This window comes from Pseudorca crassidens, chromosome 1 (genome assembly GCF_039906515.1).
Source record: "Pseudorca crassidens isolate mPseCra1 chromosome 1, mPseCra1.hap1, whole genome shotgun sequence".
NCBI classification, from domain to species: Eukaryota; Metazoa; Chordata; class Mammalia; order Artiodactyla; family Delphinidae; genus Pseudorca; species Pseudorca crassidens.
The window spans coordinates 123,588,721-123,614,341 of NC_090296.1; the positions used below are offsets into that span (position 1 = coordinate 123,588,721).

At 38.2% G+C, this 25,621-nt stretch overlaps 1 protein-coding gene across 2 annotated transcripts; it reads right to left on the bottom strand.

The window, feature by feature from the left end:
• Positions 1-874: 874 nt before the first annotated feature.
• On the bottom strand, positions 875-17,378 carry RCN2 (reticulocalbin 2). Of its 2 annotated transcripts, none has more exons than XM_067754816.1 (7): positions 17,037-17,378; positions 16,551-16,656; positions 13,795-13,991; positions 6,644-6,757; positions 3,236-3,332; positions 2,228-2,367; positions 875-1,707 (listed from the first exon to the last, which is right to left on the bottom strand). In XM_067754816.1, exons 1-7 carry the CDS (start codon positions 17,202-17,204, stop codon positions 1,555-1,557), a joined length of 975 nt encoding a protein of 324 aa, XP_067610917.1. In that variant the 5' UTR covers positions 17,205-17,378; the 3' UTR covers positions 875-1,554. The 2 variants fall into 2 exon arrangements, with proteins under 2 accessions (XP_067610917.1, XP_067610908.1); XM_067754807.1 differs by having other exon boundaries at positions 2,228-2,370; positions 17,037-17,377.
• Positions 17,379-25,621: the final 8,243 nt, after the last annotated feature.

Consider the following 25,621-nt stretch of genomic DNA (forward strand, 5'->3'; position numbering starts at 1 on the left):
AGTCTGACAAGTAGCAGATGAGTGATAATGGTATATCTTTAATTCTTAAAAGGCCAGACAGGTATTGTGTAAGTTAAAATGAAAACCATGTACTTTAGATACCAGGGTAAGCAAGCTATCACTAAAGTGTGAGAGGTTACAATTTGCATTCGCGACTCACATCAGCAGAGGTGGGAGCAGTAGAAAGGTAAGCTGATGCAGTTAATTCTATTAGAAAAGGGCTTCAGATTTTCTCTAGTAACTCATGAAGACTGGCTGAGCCCTCCAGTGCTGTGTGTGCTATAAAGGAGACAACTTTAGATTGGGAAAAGATTAATAGAATGCATAGACCTCGTCACCCACAAATAAAAGTAATTTAAGAAAACAGAAAGAAAAACTATCTGTGAGTCAAAGCTATGAAAAAATGAATTTCTCACCTTCTCACTTTTCTTACTCCCCACAAAGGTACTAAGTTGACTTCCTGAATAAGGTTAAAACTGACCATTTAGGTGTGGACAAATGCTTATCAAGTATGATTTTAATTTCATTATGACTGATCTTGAGCTCTACTGCTGATAACTAACCAGCTCTACTGGTGATTTCAACCTGTGTAGTTCTTATGATTATTTCTAGCCCCAAATAGCAAGACCACATTTGCCACAATAGCAACTGAAATGTGTCAGGTCCACATTCAATTATAATATGATTCTTTTATCTAGAAAAAAAAAAGGCAAAATAAGAATATGCAGCAAGAATATAATTTAACAGAGTTTTGAGAACATTCACTCCCCAAATAAAATACAGGAATGGATGAGGTGAAGTAATGTATAATACAACAAAACTTTTGCTAAATTCAAGGTTTACGTGAAAGATTAAAGAAAAACAAACACACATATAAAAAGACAGGACATTTCATTTTTAATCAGTCAAAAAAAAGAAAAGAGTTCTGGACAATGTCAAATTCCACTCACCATAATGCTATAGTTACACATTAAATATAATTACTATCTATACATATGCAAAAATATAAAGTTCTATTTCATACAATAAAACCTTTTATAGAAACCATTTTAAAATTAAGCAGAACTTCTCAACATTAACATGTGAGGCATAAGTCCTTCTAAGGTTCCTTTAAAGGTTTTAAAACAAAAATGCTAAAACTAAACACAATGTCCTTCTGTCAGTTCCCAAATTAAATCTACTTAAAACAAAAATTGATAGCTCAGTCATATACTACTTAAATAATATTGTTCAGCCATCTCTAGAATCCTCCATTTTTTCAAGTATGGAAACAGAACTCAAATATTCCATAATACAGTACTAAACAAATGGAATATTTAGGAAAGACTATGTTGTCATATGGCACAATATTGTTTCATTTCTTCAATATGTTTTGAAATAAATATCAGGTTTTTGTTTTACGTTTCTTCTAAAAGGCCAAAATTTTAATGTACATTAATCTTGACTGTGGTAAGATGTAAGAATGTAAAATATAACATCAACATTTTATCACAAAAGTAAAGCTGGTAACAAACTATAAAAGGAGCCAGTACTCTACTCAGATATACCCAGGGATTAAAGCTCATCGTGATAGAAATATTCATCCTGAAGCTGTCTGCCATAATCTGTGGCTTCGCTGGTAAGAAACAAGTCCTGGTTCTCCAGAATCTCTGCTTCAGACAGCTTTCTGTCACTATTCAAATCCACTTCATCAATTAGATGAAGAGCCTTTAAAATAAAACAAAACAAAAAGGTGTCAAGTGTAATAAGCATTTTCAGCAAGATGTTCACATTTTAATGTGATTTGATTTGTCAAAACCATTCAGGTATGCCAAGTACTCATTATTGTCTAAGTATCTAAAAATATTAACCATTGTGACCAGGTCTGTCTACGGAGTCTCTCATTACCTCCTTCCTTAATTTCTGCTGGGTTCTGCCTCCTCCCAACTCAAATCCAATTCAGGATATCTCAAAGTAAAGCAAAATTAATATAACTCATTTTGAGCCCCTATAGGTAAATACAAATTTTTATTATTCTATTGTGCTATCAGATTAATACATGATACAATCTTAACTTCTCTGTCTCCTTGAAAATCTAAAACAGATCATAGATTTAAATCAATAAATAGCAATGCATTATTCCTAAATAAATAACTCCACTACTTCTTTCTTTGGCTTAAGATTTTGAATTTCCTTTACTACCAGTACCACCAATTTGGGGATGAGAGAGTAATTCCGTAACACTTACCTCTTCTTGTGCAATGCCTTGATTGTTGGGTACTACCCAAGACAACAGCTCTTGGGGATCAAGCCTGCCGTCAGCATCTTTGTCATAATCATTCAGGAATCTATCTTTCTCAACGAGTATCCACTCTGGATCTTCATTTGCTGCTTAATATATTAAAAAAAACCCCAAGAACATAAACATGCATATGCAAGAATATCACATGTATCCAATAAGTTTGGTATACCCCTAGAATAAAGGAAATGAATTAAAGCTCACCAAATAAAGGAGGCCCAAAGAAACAGAGGTACTTAACTGAAAAGTCCTGAAATAAGTATAAACTCTATAGTAATTTTCAAAAGTGATACTCAGAGTTTTAAAATTGTTGCTTATTATCACAAACTAGTAATTTTGGTAACTGCTGCTGCTTGTTCGGATACAATTTTCCCAAGTTTGAGCTAGGTAATGTTTTTACGTACATCATGTGACTAAAGCTTCCTGCGTGCTCTTACAAAGCAATGCCATGTGTAATTTTAAAGTGACATTCACAATAAGTGATGCTTTTAAGCAACAATTCTGAAAAGACAGCTGCTTTCAGAAAAAGCTGCATTTAAAAACTCCTCAAATTTCAAACACTCAGTAAGCCACCTTCCAGTCTTACTCCAGTATTTATAGGATTCTATATTTTCTTCTCTTTCAAGATCTACATGCAAGGGTACAGAAGTCTATTTAAAAATATCAACCTTTACTTCCTCACCCATTTGGATTAATGATTACATTGTATTTGTTTGAAAAGGAATAAAAATGCTTGGATCTAGATGTGGAACTAAAAGTGAGTAAAAACAGCATTCTCAGATAAGCTTTAAGTTCCTTTGTTTCCCTTGTATTTTACTAAACTTGGCAGAACAAGAAGGAATCAGGCCTAGTTCTTCTTCCATTTTCCTCTGTCAAACAGAACTCTCAATGAGCAAGACTGTCTTTCAATTTCTTTCTTCTTCCCCACCCCCTTCCACACATCCCCAAGCTACTTACTTGGGTCCCGCCTGTAGTCACCAAGAAATTCTTCCAAACTAACAAATCCATCACCATTTTTGTCATGTTCTTCTAAAGCCTCTTGAATGACAAATTCCTATTGCATGTCCGTTCACACACACACACACACAAAAAAAAAGAATTAGTCACAAAAGTTTCAATCCCACCACCATCTGAATCAATGCTACTACAGAACTTATTTAGGAATAATTATTTTGGTTGTCCATACTTGCAAGACAACCTTTCTAAACATTGGAATTTAGAAGCAGGAATAAAACCCCAAATATTAAGTAGCTTAAAATTCAACATCCTTAAGTTTCTATTATTGAGCACTCCACTGCACCCTCCTGAACAACCTCGGCACTAAACTCACACTCCTATTTTCTGCACATTACCCTCCTTCTGAAGAATGACGTATCTTACTACCTTTGTGTTCTTTAATTCCACTTTCCCTCAAATCTATTAACAACCCCAAAAGAACCGTTGTCTCAGATGTCTTTGAATAGAGCTGCTGTTCTACCCCCAGACCTGAAATGGGGCAGTCCCCTATAAAACCTCAACTTCCCTGCTTCTTCTTCTACCTATCTACCCTATCCACACCAGATGCCCCCAAATCTGTTCCTCACGCTTACCAAGGCTTCTTACCAACCACTCCCCTCTGACCCAGAGACCACACCCTTTCTCGTTATACTTGACCCAAGATGACCCATTTAATGGCCAGCTGCTTCAGTACTTCCCTTATTATATTCCTATATCCCCTTGTACCCTCTTCGTATTATGCCAATCCCCATCTAGTACAACAGACTCACTTCACTTTCTCCTTTATTCCAGAATCAGAGAAAGATACAAAAATAGAAACTAGTCCTTGTAAATTAATTTGCCATTTTGGCGGGGTCTCACTGCAGCTTTGAAGTCTATCTCTGCCTCACTTTCCCTAACATACACTCTACAGCTGTTTTTTGAAACCTCCATTTTCCTTGGGCCTCACCCTAACTCTCTCCAATACACTCTTGACAAAGACCCTCCTGTTTTTCTAAACATGGTACAGGTCTTCTGAAATGCTTCCTTGTTTCCCAGCATTGCATCCTCACCTTTAATTACCTCTATATATGCCTTTTCCTCTCATCATTTTAGGCCTTTGATCTCAGCAGTTAAAGCTCTCTCCCCCTCTTCTCTAGGGTGAAGCCCTCAGCTGTCTTCCTAGATCCCATACTACCCCATTTCCTGAGTGCTTTCTTTCACTCTTAACTCCAGCCTCTCCCAAGGCTCCAATCTCTTTTCCACTAGCTCCTTCTTCTATGCCTTTAAAAACATTCAAGTCCCCAATGACTATGCTGCACTCTTTAGCCACCATCCTGGTTTTTCTTTTCCTCTCATAGGTTATACCTTACTGTTCTCGTTTCCTCATTACCTACTGCCACCCAAATACCTTTCAATCTGGATTCTAGCATCACAACTATAATGAAATGTATTCTCAAAAGTCTACCATTCTAGTCAAACCCAGGGGCTTTATCTACATCTGTATGAAATAACACTGAAATACAAGTTGTTGGCGTTTTTAAAAATCAAATATTACAGATTTTATATATAGAAACCAGGGCATCTTAACCTGGATATCCAAAGATTGGTTTTAGAGAGAGGACCTGAGAATCTCTTGAAATTATAATCCAATACTTCACGTGTATGAGCATGGACATACATAGGATTTTTCTGGGACACAGTATACAGTTTGCATCATATTTTTTAAGGAGTCTGTGACCCAGTAAAAGAATCACTGATCAAAATGCTTATTCCTCCATTCAAGTAATCCTCTTGGGAAACAATAGTTTGCATCATATTTTTTAAGAAGTCTGTGACCCAGTGAAAGAATCACTGATCGAAATGATTATTCCTCCATTCAAGTAATCCTCTTGGGAAACAATAGACATTACAATAATGTTGCCTTGGTTAAAATAATTTTTGGAACTACGTGAATGAAAATATCTTTAAATTTCAAATTTTAATCCAACGTAGAATCACTTAGTTGATCTTGTACTCCTGCCTTTTCCTATATCAAACATATCCTTAAAGGGAAAAAGGGATACGCAAAAGCAATTAAGGTAAATAGGAATTAATGAAGCCGCTCTGAATGAGACACCAATTTATGGTCACACACCTTATATGCTGCCATCAAGGCCAACTCAGCACAAAGAACATACTTCCCCATACTGACACACCCCATTCTGCAATGGGCTTTCATTGTTACGCCAGCCCCAAACCTCACAGTCATCTCTGACTCTTGCCCCCCTCCCTTCCCGTGCTTAGTCAGTCAACATTCCTGTCTATGCTTTCTTCAAAATGTTGGTCAAGTCTAATTCATTCCATTGCCACCTTGTATTCCGGGGCCATAACATATAATGCCTAAATTATTTCATTGCTTTCATTGGTCATTTCCCTCCTCAGTCTTCAACTGTTCCTTATTCCTCAATCAAGATCCAACATCCTCTGCCTACCATGCTAGGGGGCTCAATTTTTGGCCCTAATTGGCCCTAATTAAACAAATTGTGCCAATGTTCTTAAACTAGGTCATGAAAAACATATCTGCAGCCTGTCTAACAAGGTAGCAGCATCTGACCATGACCCATTAAACAAAAAGCTACATCTCCCCTCCCTGAAATGTCCAGGGAACTAAGCCACATGGCTGGAGGCTGATGCCAGGCAACAGACCTCAATATAAATGTTTAGCCTATTTTTTAAAAGCCATGTCTTATATTAATCTTTACCCTCCAATACGATAGTTTCTGTTCTCAAGAAGCTTATCAAGTCATAGGAGGGACTTAATCAGTGTTAAATTAAACCTAGAGTCCAACAAAATTTTGAAGAGCTGGTACTTCTTTTAAGCACTAAAGGGATGAGAGGACTCATTATGCCTAAAGTTGCAAAAACATCATTAGTCATTAGCAGCTGCACTCCCTACCCTACCCCCACACACCCTATGAAAGGGGATCCAAATGTGATACATTTTCCCAGACCAAAAGTTTTCACAAGTGATGCTGTAAACTAAATAGGAAGTTCTAGTGTTACTAATACTGAAACACCAGAGGAAAGTCGGAAAACTACAAAAAGACAAGGAAGGCACTGAAGATAATGTGGTTATGAAACAGAAACTAGCCAGGGAAAGACTGATGCTCATATATGTTACAGAGATTAAAGAAAACTCATTCCTTACCTTCTTCCTCCCAATAAGCACACCCCACCCCACCCCACCAGAAAACCTCCTTCTTCCCACTCCTTATCTTAAGCAGGGAAAACTAGATCTTCCTGTCTCTCAAAATTCTGTTTGCCATACAATTCATTTTAATTACTTTGTAAAAGCAAGTTTTAAAGTTCTGGTCATTCAATAGTCATCTTGAAATGTTTCTTCCTTACCGTCATGTAATCAACTTCTTCAGGATGCTCAAAAGCAATAAATTCTTCAAGATTCAAACCAGGACCTGAATCCTGGTTAGCTTTTTCAAATCTCTTCTTGTCTTTTAAATGAAGCTTTGAAAATTAAATATTGAACACGTTTAAAGGTCTCATCCATACCATAACATCATTAAAAATACTTTGAAAAATACAACTATGTGAAATCTAAAGTACATTTACACCCATTATCATATTTTATCTTCACATCATCCCTCTGAAGGTAAGTTGGGCAAATAACAAACATTTATTAGAAGCAGTACAGAGACACAGGCTCTAGAGTCAGAGAAACTCAGATCTGAATTCCAGCAATGCCACTCACTAGCTTATTACTTAGGGCAAATTGCTTAACCTCTCTGGTCTCCTCACCTATACAACTGGGATAATCTGACACCAAAAGCAAAAATAAACAAGTGGGACTACATCAAACTAAAAGGCTTCTTGCACAGCAAAAGAAACCATCAATAAAATGAAAGCTACTGAATGGGAGAAAATATTTGCCAATCATATATATGATAAGAGGCTGATATCCAAAATATATAAAAAACTTGTACAACTCAACAGAAAAAAACCCAAACAGTCCAACTAAAAAATGGGCAGATCTGAATAGACATTTTCCAAATACATACAGATGGCCAACAGGTAAATGAAAAGATGCTCAACATCATAAATCAGGGAAATGCAAATCAAAACCACAATGAGATACCACACCTGGCTGTTACAAAAAAGACAAGAAATAACAGGTGTTGGTAAGGATATGGAGAAAAGAGAACTCTTGTGCACTGTTGGTGGGAATGTAAATTGATGCAGCTACTACGGAAAACAGTATAGAGATTCCTCAAAAAATTAAAAATAGAACTACCATCTGATCCAGGAATTCCACTTCTGGGTACTCATCCAAAGAAGATGAAAACACTAACTCAAAAAGATATATGAGCCTCTATGTTCACTGCAGCATTATTTACAATAGCCAATATATAGTATGTCCAATCACGTAAGTTAGTTTACATGACGGGCATACACTGTCACATGCGTGCATCCTCTACAAGTGGTTGTGCTTTTGTGTACTTTATTGTACAATACTGTATACAGTACAGTAGTACAGTATCTTTATTTCAAGCCCAGGATGTCCGGAAGCAAGCGTAAAAGCAGTGGTAATGTAGCTGGTACTGCTAAGAAGCACCAAGCGATAACAATAGAAACAAAAGTGAAAATAATTGAGAGAGTGGAACGAGGCGAAAAGATGGAATTGGAGGCCCAGAGAAAGGATGAAGAGAAACAAAAAGAAGAAGTAACTAAAGAACTGAAGAGATTCACGATACAGGAAATGGCAAGGGGATTTTCTTTATTTGAGGAGGCACTGTTACTTTTCGAGGCACAGGACCCAAACGTAGAATGGTACACGAAGGTTGCAGTAGCCGTTCAGAATGCAACCCAGTGCTACCGTGTCATCTGTGACAAGAAAGAAAGAGCTACTACCCAGATATCACTGGATCGTTTTTTCAAGACGGTAGATAGAATTGAATCCAGAAAGCAACCAGAACCTGTGGCATCAGCGTCAGGCGTGAGTGAAATTGCAGCTTGCCCTCCATCTCCTATTGCTGACGATCCTTCAGCTCTACCATCTCCCACCTCCTCTCCCTCCTCCAGTAAGTAACTCTTCTTGCCTGTTCACTCGATGCCAGCTGTATGCCAGCTGTTGTACTGTACTACTGTACTTTTCAAGGTACTGTACTGTAAGATTAAAAATGTTCTCTTGTTTGTGTTTATCTATTATTTGTGTGAAAAGTATTATAAACCTATTACAGTACAGTACTATATAGCCGATTGTGTTAGTTGGGTACCCAGGCTAACTTTGTTGGACTTAACGAACAAAACAAATCGGACTTACGAATGGAACTCATTCGAATGCATGGGATTTATTATTCAGCCATAAAAAAGAATAAAATCTTGCCATCTGAGACAATATGGATGTACCTTGAGGGCATTATGCTAAGTGAAATAAGTCAGAGAAAGACAAATACTGTATGATCTCTTATATGTGGAATCTAAAAACAAACAAACAAAAAACTCCCCCCAAACCAAGCTCAAGATACAGAGAGCAGACTGGTGGTTGCCAGAGGTGGGGAGGTGACAGAAATGGGTGAACTGTTCTGTTTTTTTTTTTTAAATAAATTGAACAATTTATAATAAATAAGAAAAAAATCTCTGTTAAGCAACTGGGATGAGAATTCCTATCAAGCAATTAGAAACCTTAAGTATTAGGTATTAAACAAATGTTACATATTACTATTATTGATAGAAAAACTGAGATTAAAATGATTTGTTGAAAGGGATGTCAGGAAAACAGCTAAAATATGTTGAACTTGGATCCTCCCTGTTCTTTCTACAGTACTACACACTATCTTCTTTAACAATCTCAATAATTTTTTTAATGTCCCCAAAGCAATAAATTTAGACTATGTATTAATTCTTGGTATGTCTATTTCTAACTATTTCTGGTCTTCAAAATGACTTTTCAAAAACAGGTTAACAGGTTTCAAAAAATAGTCCTTTAATGAGAATACTTTTGATAAATGTACATAATATTTGGAAGTCTACTCTCTGTAGGCTCTTTACAGTGCTAATTCTGTATGTCCAGATAAAACACATCAAAAGCTGAAAAGGGCCTATCTTGAGGTCGAGGTTAAACAATCATACCCTTTTCTACTTTCTCACACCCATCTTCCTTTTTTTCCCCCAAGTACACTCTGATAGGAAATCAAGAAGTAGCAGCTATTAGGGACAAGGCTGCTTTTAATGAATTTCTCAAAGGTAATTCTGTGATTAAGAGCCTTGGAAGCCAATAGTGGCATATTGCTAATCCTGCATAAATTCTATTTTGAGAATTTCTGGGAATAACTTTCTATAAACTTAAGTGTATTAAACTGCACATTTTTGAAAAAGTACAATTTCAAATATTTTAGAAGCTTTTAACTTATGTGATTCACTGTTGAAAAGAAATACTCTTTTCGGTTTTTTGGAATACTAGAGGTTAGGTAGCAGTCATTTACTGAAACACTAGTTCTTTTACGATGATTGATTTACAGTGGAGAGGCTCATTTCTTTCCCCAAAGAATTTGTCTTTTAAACATCCAGATTCCACTAGCCAGTTATATCCACCCAATCACGACAGGGGGAAAACACTGTTTCCAAATAGCTGTTTTAACTTAACGTTTCATAATTTTAAATAATTAGACCAAATAATTTACATGTTATGTGCAGGTTTAACATGGGGAAAAGTAGAAAAATAAGAACTTGAGGTATTTTGTTGAGTCAATCAAGTTCTTTTTGAATAAATCACTATTCAAAATACTAAGTGCTTAGATTTCCTTATGAAAGAACCCTTCAATTCAGAGCAAGAGGTCCACGTTTCAGCAGAGGGAGCGGAATTTGGCCAAATTTGCCTATGGAAAGAAAGGATCTCTTTCAACAGCTAAGATTTCTTTTAAAAAAAAAAAAAAAAAAAGGTATTTTCTGGTTTACATTTCTCAGTTTTAAAAATAAAATAATGTGATTTTTTAAAGTTTTAGTCATTTGAGGAACACAATTTAAGAGACTCATATTAAAGAAGCCAATACACTGAAAGACGTTTTTCAAAGTGGCAAATTTCTAAAAGAGAACGACAAAAGACTATCAGTTTCATAAAACCTCAACACTTTTCTCTTCTGTATAAAGACCTTGTGTTTTAGTCGAGAGTAGGAAGTACTATACACAGTAGTAAAAAGATAGAAACTACCATACTCGTTTAGTTTATATTGTAATAGAAACTTGTGAAGAACAAAACTGCCATCTTTTGGTAGACTAAAAATTTTACATGAGGAAATATGTAACCTGTGATACCAGAAAAAAAGCCTAGGTCTTATTCTGATTAACCACATGCAAGATAATATCTTATATAAATAAATGTTGCTTATACATGCACATTCAGCAGCTGGCTTTAGAAGTTAGAGCAATTGAGCTTCTGCCAGGTTGGTCCTCAAACTTTAATTATCCTGCTTAAAAGTGCTGACTATACTTGTTCATCAGATCATAAAGAAATGCTTTTTCAGACATTTCACTGCCTGAGAGGGTCATTATTCCAGGCTATCTCTATTCTCTATATGAAACATCAAAAATAAGATAAAATTCAGGTATCAAGTTGATTTTTGTTTATTATTAGGCTTCCATATAGAAACATTTTATTTTATTTAGATATCCAATTACTTTTTATGATTATTTTATGGTATAATGTTTAGTCTGTTACTTCGATTAAGACCGATTCATTCTTCATCCTTGATTTTTTATTTTGAATAATAATGCAGCTGTGTCTGGGTTCATCTTTACACCCCACATCCACTTTTAGTGGGTTATATCTATATATATAAAAATCTAATAAAGTATTATAAATAGAACTTCATGCAGAGACATATTCCTGTGTTGTCAGAGAATAACCATTAGGACTCCCATTGAGAAGTGTTCATTTTAGGGATCCATAAATTCCTTTAGGCTATTAAGGTCCATCTAATTCATTCTTTAAAAGTAGAGTCTTATAATCAACATGTACTGAGTACCTGTGTGGGAACATAGCATTAGAACCAGACGTCTTTTAAAAGAAAAACTGTTCATAAATACTTTATATTAACAAGTCATGTACCTCTTCAAAGTGAAGATTTTCTCCTCAACATCATGTATTATTTCATCCCACACCCCTAACCCCCAAAAGAATACAGATTTTAAAAACCACACACGTTTCTTACTTTTGATGGGATGCTAATTGAATCTTTTGAGTGAAAAAAAAAAAAAGGACAGAATCTAATTCTAATAAGATTTTAAAATACTGTATTTAACTTCTGTATTATTCTCTGGAAGGGAAGTCATAATATCATACCATGGTCTGGTTTTAGAAAAGTCTTGGAATGCAAATGATGCTTTTAAGATGAGTTAATTCCTATAGTAAAGGAGAATAACTAGTAGACAAATCCCAGATCTCATTATTATCATTTGTTTTCTTTTTAGCACTAAGTAGTGAAAAGACTGATTTGCACTCTTTTCAGTCTGCTGTAAGATGAAGACCCAAATAAGGAGAAAAAAAGGAGCAAAGACATTTTTCCCCTATATATTAAATCCTAACTAATCTAAAGCTGATATAGTTAACAAATGCTTAAACAACTTTCAAAAGCTGATTGTATATAAATATTAAAGATAAACATGTGAATCACACCTGCTTTCTTCAACAGTATTCTTTCAAATCAACATAGAAGAGTTTACCAGTCCAAATGCTACTCTCAATATTTATTACTGTTTCTCCATACTATTATCATTCCCATTTTTAGATATGAGGAAACTGAGGCATAAGGAGGTCTGACTTAACCTAAAGCTGCACCACTGTTAAGTGGTCTGCCTGAATGTGAAGCCAAGCAGACTGGCTCCAAAGCTGGAGCTCTTAACCTCCAAACCAGTGGTATATGCATAGCATATGCATAATCATTAGCAGAGAAACAACCAATTTTGAGTTAGTGATGGCCTACAGAGTTCAAGTGGACAATATGATTCTATAATAAATAGCATATACACTGATAAAATATGGCCATGGTAAAAACTAAAAGGTAGATACTAATAATGGGATAGGTAAGTTAAGGAATAGAGGAGCCTCAAATGTTTTCCAAGCACCCTTGATTAATATTTTGGGACACAACATTTGCAACAAGGTGTTTGGTTTTATTTTTTCCACATACAAAAAACTCTTTTAAAAAAAGTCTTTACGGCTCCTCTGGTGGCGCAGTGGTTGAGAGTCCGCCTGCCTATGCAGGGAACACAGGTTCGTGCCCCGGTCCAGGAAGATCCCACATGTCGCGGAGCGGCTTGGCCCATGAGCCATGGCCACTGAGCCTGCGCGCCCGGAGCCTGTGCTCCGCAACAGGAGAGGCCACAACAGTGAGAGGCCCACGTACCGCAAAAAAAAAAAGTCTTTAAAATTACCTCTGAAGTACAACAGTATTTGAAATAGTAATTTCTCAAGCTTATAGTAATTTGTCTTAAAAAGTTCCTAGTAATTACTAAGTAAAAAGTCTTTAAAAGTTCCTAGTGATTCCTAAATATTGTTTTCCTCAACTCTGCTTAAGAAATATATTTCAACAAATTAAACAATGAGACACAACAGAACTCATAGTGATACTGAATCTTCAAAAATAAGTTATTTTAAATGGTACAGCCACTATAGAAGACAGTACTGTAGTTCCTCAGAAAATTAAAAATAGAATTACCATATGATCTAGCAATTCCACTTCTGGATATATACCCAAAAGAATTAAAGGCAGGGCCACGAAGACATATTTGTACACCCACGTTCACAGCAACATTACTCACAACAGCCAAAAAGCTGAAGCAACTCAACTGTCCATTGATTGATGAATGGATAAACAAAATGTGATATACAAATATTAATGGAATATTATCTTTAAAAGGAAATTCCAACACATACTACAACATGGACGAAACTTGAGAACGTTAAGTTAAATAAGCTAGTCACACACACACAAAAATGTTATGATTCCACTTATACGAGGTACCCTGAATAGTTGAATTCAGAGACAGAAAGTCGAGTGGTGGTTGCCTAACAATGTGAATGTACTAAACAATACTGAACTGCACACTTAAAAGTAGTTAAAATGTAAATTTTGTTATGTGTACCTTACCACAATTTTAAAAAATTTTAGTTATTTTATATAAAACTATGTGCTTAAAAATGGGAATAGGCCTCTACAGTCTTCTTAATATAATAATAAAACCAATTGTTCAATAACAAAAAAAAATAAAATATTGAGATACATATTCAAAATACACTAAAAAAGCAACCCTGGAAATGAGGACAAATGATGCAGCTGAGAAATACAGATGCAAGGATAACTGAAGTAGTCCAGAATAAGAGTCCTAAATCTGGCTAGAAAGGAAACCATCAAAATGACCACTGAAGTGAAACAGGTGATTGCCTAGAGAACAAAGCAATCAATCTATGACCTCAGGCCTCTTGTGCTCACTCATGCAGGAAGGTAAAGTGAACTGATATGATCAAAAGCTTGTGCACTTGTACTCACCTGCCTAAAAGACTCCTCTTCTGTATCATCCAGAGCAGTGTTCTCATCAAAGTCGATTACGCGATCATACATCTGAATATTGTATTCATCCCACGACACACTACCATCACTGTTTTTATCATATTCAACAAACTGTTGTTTCGCTTCTTGCATAGCATAATGTTTAAAAGACATTTGAATCCATGAACTGAGTTCACCTATGAGAATTTCCCAGAACACAATGAATGTGATAGTAATTCTGATACTTAAAACGAGTGAGAATTTCTAAACATTCTTTAAAAGAAGAAAAAAATCTTTAATGTATATAAATAGTGAGTGAGAACTGGCCTAGTTGTATTCATAGAATAGGAGTAGGAGGTGGGGAGAGCTGTTTGGAGTCTTAAGAATGTTATAATATGTGATCTACACAGAATGTAAGCTCTTTTGAGTACAGAGAGTTTTGGTATGTTTTGGTATGTTTTGGAGGTACTCCAAATGCCTAGAAAGCACCTGGCTCAACAAGTATTTATTAAATAAACTACCAATTGGCCAAAATAGCACTTGACTTTTAAAACATATTATCCAAAAAATTGTAGATAACTTTTGCTAATTATCACAGATATCTCAGGAAGCACAAATATTTGAATAACTGCCCATTTATTTTAATATGTATTGGAAAAAATAGTGTTCTTCATTTATGAAATATAAAGTTTTCCTTTAAAATACATTTTACATTAAGTTGAATCAAGACTATATTAAGGAAATAATAGATAAGTAAATAGGGCCTAAATTGTGAAAAATGTACTCAAGTGACTGAAGTTTGAGAAATATTGTTACAGTACATTCCCTTTAACTATGTCATAAAGCATCTGGAGGAAATTTTAAAAAGTTATGGGTAGCAATTATGATTTATGCCCTTCTTATAATAGCTGTCTGTCTTAACTGGCTACCTGAAGACATAGGGGAAAAGTTTCTAAATCGCAAATATCCACCTTCAGATGAACTTTTAAAAATCTATCATAGAAATATTTACTATACTGCATTATACAAAAAAGGGGGGGAAGAAAAACAAATATTTGCAAGGAAGCAAGAGTACTCATTTGGTTTAAAGATAATACACCATTTGGTTTAAAGAGTGGTACTCCTCTATTGGTTTGGGGGAGGTCAGGTGAATAGAAAAGTAAAGACACGTCTCTCCTGAAACTCTAAATCAGGGCAGAATAATTATGGCAACCATGTATTGAACAATTATTATATATCAGGTCCTCTATATACTTTGTCTCTAATCTTCAAAACAAGGCAATTATAATAATTGTTTTACAGTTCAGGAAATTGAGGTTAGGAATTGAGGACTCACGGCTAGTAAGTAGCAGAGTCTAGATTCAAACCCATGTTTGACTTCAAAGCCCAAACTGAACTTAGCTGTCTCTCAAGAACCTGAGTCCAGTCCTGGCCCTTAAAGTGCAAATAAGCAAAATTCCCTGAACAGTCCTCAAGTGGAATGATCATCATGGCTTAACAGAATACAGAACAAAACAAAGGTCAGAAACAGGGGTTCATACTTCAGCTCTGCCGTAAGGAATAAGTTTACCCTCTCTAGGTTTTGTTTTCTCATCTATAAAATGAAGATTTGGACTAAGTTCCCTTTAATTTTAACTTTTTAAAAAGCTTACTATTAAATATTTGAACACATGTAGGCCCTTACAGATAAACAGCACCAAGTCTTCCAAATCAACTTGTTTTATGTGCTCTCTAGTGTAACAAAAGATGGACCTATTCTTATTGGATAATTAGTCTAAAGGTTCTGTTGTTTAAGTACAAGGAACAAAACCTTTATATTCCTGAGGGCACCAATGTGAATACTTCATTGACAACACATCTTGAATTTACTAATCAGCTTATAATTCTCTCTCCAGCAACTTCATTCTTCAGATGCTGAACAGTATTTAAATAAGAGTTATAAGAAAATAGCTCCTGAATTTTTGTTGAGGATCAACTTGGAAAGTTGATCGGGTTCATCACATGAATTAAGCAATGAGGTGAGGCAGATGCACAGCAATTTATTTGGAATATTCTTTAAAGAATCTGTGCATTTCATTTCTGACTCTAGAATCTACCTAAGAGCACTCACTTTGTTTTTTGTTTCTTTGTTTTTTTAAGTGAAGGATATTAAAGACTGAATTAAGTGCAGGAGATATGGGTTCTAATCCTGGCTTTGCCACTCATTGGAGCAAGGCACTTAATGCCTCTGGGCTTCAGTTTCTTACAAAAAGAGGTGGACATAATGATTCTAAGGACTCTAACAGTTATAATAATTTGTGATAAACATAATTCACATGCAACAGGTCCTTTTCTACTTGCTTATAAAAAGAAGCAAGTTGTTAAGATTCTAATGAAGCATATATCAAAAGAGCTATAAACCACTTAATGCCTTAAGAAGGTTTTTAGCATGTTTCTCTAAAGTGTATCATGTTGATATTGATAAAAAGTCATGTGAGGAGCAGGGCGTTTGCTCTAGGTGTGACTTGCACACACCATGTAGGGTCAGTGATGTTTATATATTACTGGAGAAAGCACTAAGTGTTAGTTGGTATCCTATGTCTAAAGATTTCCAGGTATAAAACCTACTCACCATGTCCTTTTTTCCCTCTCACACAGTACCTGTAATTGATTGGAACACTAGCAATCTACACTCAACAGACACCCTGCTTAAATGTTTGTATTTCTGTCTCCTACAAAGGGATGTCTCCATTGTTAGTTGTGTAGGACGTCCTTACTTTCGGTGAGAAAGCCATCTGAGTCCAAGTCAATTTTCTTTATGATTGACTTCAGTCTTTTGTGTTGCTCTTCGGGGGTGAGTTTAACATATTCATCGACTTCTTCCTTTGGGGGGTAAGCGATATACAGGGGGTGGTCAAGCATTACTATCAGGAGGGCAAAATGGTGGAGAAAAATAGAGCTACCCTCGCCGAGGGCTTTTGGGGTGACCCACACCTGCTCTCCAAGGCCCCTGCCCCCTACACAACCTCAGTGATCCTGCCTCTTGTAGGGAGGGTAGAAGGGATCCGGCTCCTCGGCCGCGCTATTTTCTCAGCCTTACAGCCCCCGGGGTCCACGGGAGAGTGAGCTGCGCCCCGCCCGGCCCCCATTGTCAGGCTGCCCCGGCCAGGCCTTGCCCGGCCGCCCCCTTTGTCCCGGGACAAAGCCCGCGGCAGCCGCGCTGCGAGGCCCGGCCCTCCCAACCCCCGGCCTGGCCGCCTCACCTGGCTGCCCAGCAGCGCCTCGCGGTCGTAGTCGGCGCGGTGCTCTCCCCGTGGGTAGTGCAACTCCTCGGCCTCCCCGGCGCCGGCTGCCGCGGCGCACAGCAGGAGCAGCCCCAGCGTGGCGGGCCTCGGGCCCAGCCGCATCGCGCCGGCCAGCCGCGGACACATAGAGAGGTGAGGAGGGAGGCGGGAGGGGGCTCAGGTCGGCGGCGGCGCTCAGCGGGCGGCCGCAGAGAGGCGGCGCACGGTACGTGGGGAGGGTGGAACCGAACGCGAACAGGGCCGTGGCCTCCGCTCCTCGGGTGATCACTGGCTGAAGCCCGAGCGACAACTGCGGTGATGCAGCAAGCAAGGCCGAGGCCTATATAGCCCCGGCGGAGGGGCGGGGCGCCAGGCCGCGCCGATGATTGGACCGCACGGCGCTGGGGCCGGGCCGCGGCGATGTGGCGGTCTGCTGCGGGCCCAGAGGCTACAGGAGGCTGGCGGTCGGGGCCGGGAGGGGAGACCCCCGGAGGAGCCTTTCCTTGCGCCACGACGCCCTCTAAAAGACACGCCCCTCCTACCCCCGCTCTGTCTCTTTCCGTCAGCCTCGTTCCTACCAGAAGCCCCCTGTCCACTCCGTGTGTCCGACCCGGTTTCCATCAATAAGAAAGGCTGGAGATTTGGGTGAAAATAATACAGTACCTAGGAAAATCTTTGTTTTTGCCAGTCTTTAATGTATCACTACTTATTTATTTGACCAGAGAAGGACGAACGAACCCAAGCACTAAAGCCAGATGTTTGTATGTGATGCTCAATTTCGCGACTTACAAGTTCTGTGACCTTCGCCAAGTTACTTGGCCTTTTAAAACCTGTTTGCTCATTTATAAAATGATCATAGTAATAAGACTACCTTAAAGGGTTATTATGAAGATTAAATTAAAATAATATGCGTTTAGAACAGTACCTGGCACATATGGTAAAGTGTTCAAGAAATGTAAGCTTACATCATGCTGCTAGAAAAGCAAAAGATGGTTGCGCAAAAGGAATAGTTCAGTAAGTACCTAGGAAATCCTGTGCAGATAGAATGCATGTGCACGTGGTTTTTATTCCATGTCCACCTACAGTTCTATGTGATTTCTGCACCTCATCCCAAGCACACTAAACTCAAAGTAATTTGTAGGCTGCAGCTTGAGCCCTTTTCTTTCATTGATTGGTCCACTTAAGATCAGGCCTTTTCACACAGAAGAAAAGGCTTTCTGGGTCCTCTCACTTCTCACAGTCTCTGTTTGGATTTGGTGCAAGAATTCTGCTCCAGACTGAAAAACTGAATGGGCACAGATTGGACAAATTTCCTGGGTCAGGCTGGAATTTTATTTTTTTAATCAGAGACCATTGAAAAGTTTAGAGAACAAAGAGTAAGTTCAGTGGAATCTTTCCAGTGTTATAAAGATCAGCACAGAATAAAGTTTTAAGTTTCAGAGTGTAAATATAGGCAACACTTCAGGATTGATTTCTCTAAAACAAACAATTAAAAAACAAAAAAGAAAAGAAAAACTTTTATCATTTTTTTTTTTTTTTTTTTTGCGGTATGCGGGCCTCTCACTGTTGTGGCCTCTCCCGTTGTGGAGCACAGGCTCCGGACGCTCAGGCTCAGCAGCCATGGCTCACGGGCCCAGCCGCTCCGCGGCATGTGGTATCTTCCCGGACTGGGGCACGAACCCGCGTCCCCTGCATCGGCAGGCGGACTCTCAACCACTGCGCCACCAGGGAAGCCCAAGAAAAACTTTTAACACTTTTATCACATTTTAATTTTAACTTTAGTTCTGGGCTTTAGGGCAGTCTGTGAAAAAAGAAGGACTAATGTCACAACTCAGCTTTGCACGTATTGTTCTCCAATAAGCACAAGGTAAAATTTGACCAGCTCCTGATGTGATTCCAATTACAAAGGGTAGGATACAAGATATTATGGAAGTTCTTCTGAACTCAGGATCTCCCCAGATAGAGGCTTTGGGGCAAAGGAGATCTAATGATATCTAAAGAGGTGCTGTTGGAGTGAAGAGCATAAATGTCTGAATATCAGAATGTCTGGGTTCTGTCTTCCCTCAGCACCTAAACAGGCTCCTTTCCTTCCTTGGGCCTATTTTTTTTTCACCTGTAGGAAAATGATTGTATTAGTTCAGAGAATCTTAATTTGAAATCTTTGGCTGCTAGGTGGGTCCTAAGTGGTGTGATAATCTCAAAATCCCATGCAAAATTTTGTGCATAGTACATTTTTGGGGAGGAGGTCTATAGTTTCACGTTCATCAAAGTCTCAAAAAGACCCATGTGGCAACCCTTCTAGAAGCCTCTAAGCAGCTCTTCATCTCTTAAAATCCACAATTTTATTATCTTGACAGTTAGGATTGTTAGGAAGCAGATTATAGTAAAGACCTATGCTTAAGAGAGGCAAGACTGATCCACTGTCATTACTTGTAATTAATCCATTTTATTTAGAGAAAAATAAGTATCTACAACAAGCAGCCTGTCAATAAAAAAGGCATTATGAGAATACAGAGATCAACTTTCTTGACCTATAAAAGCCAAATCATGTAGCAAATACGTTTTCATGTAGATTTTTGAGGTGTAATTTACATACAATAAAGTGCACAAATCTTACATGTACAGCTCAACGAATTTATACATATATAAACCTGTGAAGACTGACCAGTACCCCAAAAGTCTCCCTCCTGCTCCCCAAATATCACCTCTGCCAAACATAGTTACTATTCTGACATCTTTCATCATAGCTAAGTTTTGCCTATTCTTGAACTTTATGTAGATGGTGTCATACAGGATTTAGAACTACTAATCAGGGGACTTCCCTGGTGGTGCAGTGATTAAGACTCCGCCTGCCAACGAGGGGGACATGGGTTCAACCCCTGGTCGAGGAAGATCCCACATGCCACGGAGCAACTAAGCCCGTGCACCACATCTACTGAGCCCGCGTGCCCTAGAACCCAGGTGCCGCAACTACTGAGCCCGAGTGCTGCAACTACTGAAGTCCGCATACCTAGAGCCCATGCTCTGCAACGAGAAGCCACCACAATGAGAAGCCCGTGCACTGCAACAAAGAGTAGCCCCCACTCGCTGCAACTAGAGAAAGCCCACGCACAGCAACAAAGACCCAACACAGCCAGAAAAAATAATAACAATAAAAAATAAATAAAATAAAAATTAAATAGAAACAAAACAAAACAAAAACCTACAAATCATATACCCTTCTGCCCTGCTGGGAAGCAGTATGGAAAGAGCATAGACAATTTTGGAATCAGACACACAGAACTTGAATCAGTCTCCATAGCTCACCCACTTTGTAACATTGAACAGATGACTTAATCTTTTAAAAATTCTATTAAAAATGTAATAATAAAAACCTGTCTGATAAGTCTTATGAGAGTAGTATATTAAATACTCTATGTAAGGTGTCTGGCTCATAGAAGGGGCTCAAATTTTTAAATTTTTCTTTCTTTCCCCCTAGAAAATTTCCACTCCACCTTCCAGACCCAGCACAAGTGTTTCCTAAAGGAGGCCTTTTCTAACTCCCTACCAAGCAAAATTGTTGGTCTCTCAAGTCTCTTTGTTCCATTATTGTGCTTTGTATGTTCCTCTGCTACAGCATTTAGTACAGTCTACTGTATCTATTTGTTGATATTACTACAAGAATTTGAGAGTCTTGAGGTCAGGAACTGTGTGTTTTCACCTGTATTTCATCAGTGCCCCTACTAATAAGAGGAACTCAATAAATTTTTGTGGAATGAATGAATTCTGCTCTATTGGCATTCTTTTAAAAGTATGTACTACAGATAGCAGAGTTAGCTTTGAAACTATTAAAAGAGGGAATTTGTAGATTTTGAGTTTTTTAAAACGTGCATTACAATGGATAGTGGCTTAAGAAACAAAGCAATACTTACTGAATATATTGGTATCGACACTGTGTTATAGGCCCATTTCCATGAGAATGAATGAGATTTGGCACAATACACAACTTATGTGGAAAGGCCAACAAACTGAATGAATTTGTAGCTTTTCCAAGGTCGGAAAACACAAGACAAAGGAATAGACTACAGGGCAGTGAATGAAGGAACAACTTAGACTGAATGATCACACAATTAGAGGGATTTTGTTGGTTGTTTAATCTTTTATAGTCTTTTGAGAAGAGAAGGAGATATGAAAATTCCAGGGTTATAGTGGGGTCTTAGAAAGTGACAGAAAATATGTAGGTGGGTGGGTGTGTCGTAATACCTAGAAAATATACCAAGGGGTATCCAATACTAAGGAGTATCCAAAAGTGTGTAGGGGGCTTCCCTGGTGGTGCAGTGTTTGAGAGTCCACCTGCCGATGCAGGGGATGCGGGTTTGTGCCCTGGTCTGGGAAGATCCCACATGCCGCGGAGTGGCTAGGCCCATGAGCCATGGCCCCTGAGCCTGCGCGTCCGGAGCCTGTGCTCCGCAACGGGAGAGGCCACAACAGTGAGAGGCCCGCGTACCGCAAAAACAAACAACAAAAAAAAGTGTGTAGGTAGTCATAAAATTGTAATAACCTATTAGAAATAATTCCAACAAATTCAGTTTAACTGTTTCTTACTGAATGAGATTTCCCTAAAGTAAACATGGATCTGTCCCAGTGATCAAATAATCAAATGTAATGATAGCTCCATCCTCAAATAGAAGCCATCCTCTACAACCGGCAATTCACATTTATGGCCCTGAGGCAGTTACACCCACCTCTGGCCCTAAAGGCAGCCCAAGTGGACAGATAATAGTCAGAGTACCTTCCCTGACTTGCTCCCTATACCCATTGGGTGACCATACATCTTGGTTGACCTGGAATAATTATTAATCATGTCCCCATTCACACTTGAAAGTATCCCAGAATGGGGTGATAAATTATAACATCACCTTACCTTTGGGCCTCACATGCAGACTGTCCAGCCCCCTCCCAGCCCCCCTCCCCAAGTCCCAGGCTTTATTAAGCTTCAGAACCCTTTCCCACACTCTTTTCCCCAGGTTCTCAACAATAGGTCCTTGAAGTCTTAGTCAAACACATTAGCAGTAAAAACAAAGTATACAAAGAAGGAAGGGATAAAATTTAGTTAAAGAAGGTAGTGAAAGAAGGAGTAAAAACTGGAGTAACATTGTGTACTAATAAAGAATTTCTTACAAATTATAATGAAATTGATTTTCTTTTGGCATTACTAAACTAGCTCTGAAGACAATTTTGTGAGAGGAAATCCAAAACTGATACGAGCAGAGTGACTTCTTTGAAAGACACCACTTCCTGAACCTATAAGTTTTGGAGTGTTTGTGGGAACCAGACGCAGGATTGCTTTATAGTCACACCAGGCCTTCAAGGCTTACATGTTGTTAGATCCAACTGACAAAGAGAAAACGTTCCTACGACTCCAGCTCCATCACAAGACAGTGTTCAGGAACTTGGTGCTTCGAGTTTTTTGATTCAGGATCAACCTCAGGTCTGTGGGCTTTTGAGGTTGGTCGCTGTTAAAAAAAAAAAAAAAGATTTGTCCTACAATGTAAGTGCAGAAACAAAGGAGTTACACGAGTAATGCATGCTTACTTATTTACTTTAGCAAAATGAGTATATAAGCAAATAAGCAAAAAGAAAAGAAATGATCATAAATCCCATTTTTATAAATGACTGCTATAAACATTGGTGTTGAACTTCACAGTTTTTCTGTATGCATTATGTACACTTTTAAAGGCAGATATGCCTTATGCAAAAAATAGGATTAAAAAGGAAGCTACTACTATCACTGAAATAGCTCAAGAAAGCAGAGGAGCATAGCCCAGAATGACCTACAAGATCTGGGGAGCCTTAAAACTCCTCAACAAGTATTCACATTCCATCTCAGGAGTTTCTTTGTGTCAATTCACTTTTGCCTGATTTGTTTTTCCTTGTCTTCTATCTCCCTGGTTGTGTGTCTCCATCTCCCACCACAAGTGTGCTTTACCAGATCCATCTCACCTCTGGGAACATGTAATCTATTTTGGAATTGAGAGTAACAAGCTAGACCTTTGGGTCTCCTCCAAAGTATGACTCCTGGTCTCTACGCGCACTTTTTTTTTTTTTTTTTTTTTTTTGCGGTACGCGGGCCTCTCACTGTTGTGGCCTCTCCCATTGCGGAGCACAGGCTCCGGATGCTCAGGCTCAGCGGCCATGGCTCACGAGCCCAGCCACTCCGCGGCATGTGGGATCTTCCCGGACTGGGGCACGAACCCGCGTCCCCTGCATCGGCAGGTGGACTCTCAACCACTGCGCCACCAGGGAAGCCCTACGCTCACTTTTTACTCATAATACCCAAATGAGATGTGTCTCACATGCCCTGGCTAAACAAACTCCCACCTGGCACTCAATAGGAGAGTGGAATTAGAACACAAATCTGCAGGGAGGAAAGATGGACATGACTGTAGCTGTTATTTATTCTATTAGAGAGGCTGGATCTCAGATTCCTGTTGCTCAGGAACTTCTGAAGAGTTCCCACCCATGTGCACTGGGGAAAAAAAATCTGTATTCTGAAGTCATTGATTGCAGTTTTCTATATATGTCAATTAGGTAACATCTGCTCATTGTGTGGTGTGAATCTTTTATATCTATACTGATATTTTGTCCACTTGTTTTATCAGTTACTGAGAGATATGTTTCATAATCTCCTACTATGGTTGTATATTTCTCTACTTTTGGTTTTCTCAATTTTTGTTATGCATATTTTGAGGCTATGTCATTAAGAACATACAAATTTATATTTTCCTGGTGGACTGATACTTTAACATTATGAAATGTTATCTTTACCTTTAATAAAGCCTTTCATCATAAGCCTTTCATCATAAGGTTGTTAGTATAACAACATCAGGGTTCTTTTGATTACTGGTTGCAAGTATACATTTTTCTATTCTATTCATTCACTTTCAGCCTCATTGTATTTTTATACTTAAGATGTATTTCTTGAAATCAGCCTATAGTTGAAGTTTTACATTAAGTCTTAAAATCTTTGCCTTCTAATAGGAGTATTTATTCTATTTACATTTGATAGAGTGACTGAGAGATTTGGGTTTAAACCAACTATCTTACTATTTGTTTTCTACCTGTCCAATACATTCTATGTTCCTTTTTCTCTCTTTTCTTGCCTTTTTAAAATAAAATTTAAAATTTTCTTTTTATTATTCTATTTTTTTTGTCTATTAACTTGCTAGTTGTACATTCTTTTACTGTCTTTTAGTGTTATAAAAGAGATTATAATATGCATCCTTGACTTAATGGAAATTTCTCTAATATAAATTAGGACTTTTCCCAATTCTTGAACAATGCAAGGATTTTAGAACCCTTTAATTACAATTTACTACTCACCACATACTGTACTGCAATTGTTGTCATGTATTATAATTCTTTCTATATGTTAAACTCTATAAGGTATTGTTATTATTTCATAAGTCAATATTTATTTAGAATTACATATTTAGCCTAGCAGTTCTAGTAGGAGAGTCATGGTGAAGACCGCTTGGGTTCTAGAGCAGAGTCATGACATCTGTAGCAGAGAATTTTATTGAAGCATAGAGTTAAACTCTATTTTAACCTTGAAAAGCATCTACAATTATGCTATTGTGCCTTGGTAAGAAATGAACATCTGACTATGATGACATTTTGTGAGGATGGGTCTCTATCCTTCTTTACCTTAAACCAGCAATCATTGTGTGGTACTGTGTCCCCAGTCAGTACAATACATGGGTCTGAGAATCAAAGAGTGGAAGTTGGAGTGACTCCACTCACCATCGCTCTCAGAAAACCGTTTGAAGAATTTGTTCTTCCTAGCCCCACAATTTTTAGGTCCTGTGGTTCTGTAGTTCCTAGTTTCCAGAAAAAGGACTCTTCCACCAGGGAAAAAAGAATCCTACTTAACTTAATACTCTGACTGCCACCTTGCCACTTTGGGGTCTTTGTGCCAGTGAAAAGGAGCTACCACCTTGTGGGGGAAAAGTGACTTTGATATCATGAGGAGGTGGGGCTACTGCTACGTAATGGAGCAGGCAGAAACATTTGGCACTTCGGTGATCCACTAAGGAGTCTCTTGATATTCCATGGCCAGTTTTAACTGTAAGTGGAAAAATTCAACAACCATGACCTATTAATGGCATGGTAATCAGGAGCTCAGCATCCCCAGAAATGAGGATCTAAGTCATCCACTAGACAAACCATATAGAACAGCACAAACACTACCTGAGGTTGAGGGAAATCTAGATTGGGCAGTACAGGTGAGAGATGATAAGTATCAATGATAGCCTAGGGTCTAACTGAAGCAACAGGGGCTAGAGCTCATCTCACAAACCCTCCTCTCTTATGTTTTGCCAGAAATTATAACTGACCAGAATCCTGGAGAAGCTGTGATAGAATGGAGTGAATCTAATGTCAAAAACACGTGGATCTGAATGGTGCAAGAGGTGGGCCTTGGCAGACATTGTTGATGCTCTACCCAGACCTTCTGAGATTCCTTTAACTACTTTAGTTTTTGTGTTCAGTGCCAGCTGCCATATACTTGGGGTAAAGGGTCATAC

Bases quoted from the DNA above. Each gene is read 5' to 3' on its own strand.
- RCN2 (XM_067754807.1), bottom strand. From the start codon at position 17,204: ATGTGTCCGCGGCTGGCCGGCGCGATGCGGCTGGGCCCGAGGCCCGCC. The intron at 6,758-13,794 runs GTGAGTACAAGT...TAATTTTCAAAG, and splicing joins AAGAGGAGTCTTTTAGGCAG to CTTCATTTAAAAGACAAGAA. The intron at 1,708-2,227 runs GTAAGTGTTACG...TTTATTTTAAAG, and splicing joins AAGGCATTGCACAAGAAGAG to GCTCTTCATCTAATTGATGA.